Source organism: Pleuronectes platessa, chromosome 3 (assembly GCF_947347685.1).
Source record: "Pleuronectes platessa chromosome 3, fPlePla1.1, whole genome shotgun sequence".
NCBI classification, from domain to species: domain Eukaryota; kingdom Metazoa; phylum Chordata; class Actinopteri; order Pleuronectiformes; family Pleuronectidae; genus Pleuronectes; species Pleuronectes platessa.
This window is the reverse complement of record NC_070628.1, coordinates 23,595,658-23,599,276: the sequence shown is the minus strand read 5'-3', so window position 1 is coordinate 23,599,276 and position 3,619 is coordinate 23,595,658. Positions and strand designations below refer to the sequence as shown.

The 3,619-nt window shown below is 42.2% G+C and overlaps 1 protein-coding gene across 1 annotated transcript; it reads right to left on the bottom strand.

Annotated features, from left to right (window-relative positions):
* Positions 1 to 2,520: 2,520 nt before the first annotated feature.
* On the bottom strand, positions 2,521 to 3,334 carry LOC128437340 (uncharacterized). The gene is made up of 2 exons (XM_053419450.1): positions 2,872 to 3,334; positions 2,521 to 2,739 (listed from the first exon to the last, which is right to left on the bottom strand). The coding sequence occupies exons 1-2, from the start codon at positions 3,319 to 3,321 to the stop codon at positions 2,563 to 2,565; spliced, it is 627 nt and encodes a 208-aa protein (XP_053275425.1). The 5' UTR covers positions 3,322 to 3,334; the 3' UTR covers positions 2,521 to 2,562.
* Between the last annotated feature and the right edge of the window lie 285 nt (positions 3,335 to 3,619).

The following is a 3,619-nucleotide window of genomic DNA, read 5'->3' as shown; positions in this document are numbered from 1 at the left end:
CAATCTGAGGTTCGACGATCGGCCGAACCCTCCTTTCCAGCACCTTGGAGTAGACTTTACCAGGGAGGCTGAGAAGTGTGATACCCCGGTAATTGGCACACACTCTCTGGTCCCGATGTTAAATAGGCGTGTCAACCATGACAGCCCCTCAACACCCAGAGCCTTTAGCATTTCTGGCTGGATCTCATCAATCCCTGGGGCTTTGCCACTGCGGAGATGTTTGACTACCTCAGTGACCTCCACCAGGGAAATTGACGACGAAACACCATCAACCTCGAGCTCTGCCTCCAACATAGAGGGCGTGTTATTCGGATTCAGGAGTTCCTCAAAGTGTTCCTTCCAACGTCCGACGACCTCCTCAGTTGAGGTCAACAGAGTCCCATCCTTACTGTTGTTGTGCAATAGTAGTAGTAGATTTGACGTTGGCTAATTATTAATAATCATGAGAAATGATTATTAAAGTAGAAATTATTTGTTAAAAATAATTAAAAATTATAAAGCTAGTAATTAAGAATAGTAAAATAATTAATTAGAAATGATACGGTTATCAATTAATAATGGTTAAATAATTAATGAAAACAATAAAATTATCAATTAAGAATGAAACAATCTGTAATTAATGCTTATCGTAGCGGGGCACCACCCTGGTTACAGGGACCAACTAGTCAAACTATAGTTATCAGTCTCAAGTGATAAATGTTATATTAATAATCTCAATATTTAATATTAATGATTATATGATAAACAATGAAGGGTTTTAAGTTCGAGCACAGGCTATAGTAATCCAGCTGTATTCACATACACATGTACAAATAATCACAGAAATACAAATACTTTAATTACAAAAGTATTTATTAAAAAGGGGAAATAAAGTTAATGTTATTTCAATGATTCTTCATTTAACAAAACCAATATTTCAAAGATGGCAACAGCAGCAGCAGCACTTATCACAATGGTCACACAGGTAATACTGGGTATCTACTGGTGTGTGTGTGTGTGTGTGGTCGTGTGTGTCTGCCTGTCTGTGTCTCTATGTGTGTGGGTGTGTGTGTCTAAAGAGAAAGGGGAGTGGCTATGGCGTAATGACGAGATCACGTGGTGACGAAGTCTGGCCAGGATCAGGATGTTACGTTCACGTACTTTTAGGGTGACCACCTGCTAATAAGCCCAAGGGGGGACAAGGGGTATGTTTTGGGGGGACAATGGGGGACACTGCCTGGCGCGGCGGGTCCCCCACCTCACAGGCAGACTCACTGACTCACATTTCTAGCACATACCACCTTACATGGTATATTAATAATGCTGTATTCCCCTAAACATGTGCAATTACTGATTAATGCTCTTGAATAGGCCAACCGATGTGTATTTTCTTCTAAATAAAGATTCATAATACTTTGAACATTCAATGAATTGACACACAGATGCACTTCCACTCACGATTTACTTTAGCTATTTAATTTTATTTATTTTTCATTACAATTTATTCACTTTAAATAAATTATAATGTAAAATTATAGGATTAACAGGAATTGTAGTTGCTCAACACCACAGGAACAGTTTAAAAAAAAAAAGGTCTTGAACTCACGACTCCAGAGGTTCATGGAACGAGAAGGGGGAGGAAGGATGGTGAACTTGCATGTTAGTTAAGGCAGGCGCAGGAAAAAAAACTGTTCAGTGTTCTAGGGACATCTTTAGGACGTTGGGGACACCTTTAGGACTCAAACCTCTTCACCAGCATCTGAATCAAATAAGGAAGAAAGATAAGAGACAGAATTAAAGCAACATTATTTTTTATGATAAGCTTCCAAATGGTTTTCCAGTATAGACAGAGGAGTGCAAACCCATCACCATCACAAGCTGACAACAACACAAAAAGGTGCCAAGATACAATCCTATGCAAAACAATGACATATTTTGACACATTTGCACATCAAACTTCATCTTAGACAAATGGGGTCTTACATAACTAGGTTTCTTACCTTCAGGTTTCTTCTTGAACTTGTATTTCTTGTTGGAGCGTGCAGCATTGAGGAGAACCTTCTCTTTTACTACATAAGTGTAGAAGTCCTTGCAACTGAATGTGAAGTTGCTCTTCACCTGGATTTCTGACTTGATGAGGTTTACCGAACATCTGTTCCTTGTGTCCGTCCAGCATCCTGTCATCAGTGAAAAGACCCTCTCCACTGAAGCATTGGTGATTGGTACACTCAAGAGGAAAGAAGCTAATGCTGTCATGTTTGGTGTGTGTGTGTGCTTGAGTAAGGTGGCCCACTTCTCCCCGACTGGAGCTCCAGACTGCACGATGGCCTGTTGGTGTGGCAGAACGACACAATACTCATCATATAGCGCATCCATGTCCAACTTCTTGCTTAGCTGCAGGACCTCTACAGCTTCACAGAGATGGGAGAAGTTGAATGGGCTGTTCTTTAGTGCCAGGCTAGCCAATTTCTTCTGGTAGTTGGAGTCTGAGAAGTCATAGCGCTGCTCCAGGTAGGTGAGAGAGGACTGGTAGAAGTTGCACATGTCCTCTCTGAGCACAGCGGCCTGTCTGTCTCGAAACTGCTAGAGGAGTACATCCGTCTGGGCCCCAAAGAAACCATCACTCTGTCGTAGCTGTAGATTGGTTTTTAGGGTGAACATCGTATTGTAGAGCTCACAGACAGTCCCATCCTCTTGCTCCAGCGCCAGCACAGTGTCGTGGAAAATCTTCAGCGCATTGCTGAGGAAGGACAGGTAAACCTAAAATACGTAAAGAGAGTCAATGATCCTGTGTGCTGGCACTGTTTGCATTATCATCATTTCTCTAATCCCTGTTTCATGTAATAATACTTAGATGAAAAAAAAAAGTTGAGTGCAATTAAAATGAATTACCTGTAGATCAAGGGGGTTGCCCTCACCATCCTGGTCATCCTTGAACAGCCGCCATAGTGACTTTGGGCACCCGTCCTCTCCCAATGAGAGAAAGTAGGTCTTGATAGGAGCCCAGCTGTCGTGAAGCCTCTTCACTGCAGGCCACAAGCTCAGCCATCTTGTGGGCACATTTCTAAGCAGGGGCTGGTACTCTATCTCCACAAAGGTGTGAATTGACTTAAGTTCCTCAGTGCGTTTGGCAGATGAGGAGAAGTGGCTAAAGGTCTTGTTGACGACATTTTCAATGTCGATATTTAGCCGATCTCCTGCGTGTTTTGCACTGTTGTGAACAATGTGGGCCACACAGTTTGCCTTCAAAAGGCAATTGTTGTTCTCTTTCAGTTTCTGGAAGACAGAGTTGTATCTCCCGTAATTCACACTAGCATTGTCAGCAGAATACGCAGATATCATGTCTAGTCGCAGTCCGTTTTCCTCCAGCTTGGTGACTATCTGGTTGTGGATTGCGGCAGATGTTTCATCACTGTCATCATAGAAATCTAGGACCTTCGTCTGTACTTCCAAGTCTGGCGTCCAGTAACGCACTGACAGTGGGAAGAGCTTGGTGGTCCCATGATTGGAGGCGTCTGAAGCCACTGAGAAGAATGGCGTGTGGGCTGTGGAGACACACACACAGATGGGGTGAATTTAAAAGAGATTCTCTAAAAACAGATTATTATAAAAAATTCAAGATATATTATCTATAGAAATA

Coding starts and splice junctions, on each gene's coding strand:
- LOC128437340 (XM_053419450.1), bottom strand. CDS start 3,321: ATGATATCTGCGTATTCTGCTGACAATGCTAGTGTGAATTACGGGAGA. Junction 2,740..2,871: donor GCAACCCCCTTGATCTACAG/GTAATTCATTTT, acceptor TACGTATTTTAG/GTTTACCTGTCCTTCCTCAG.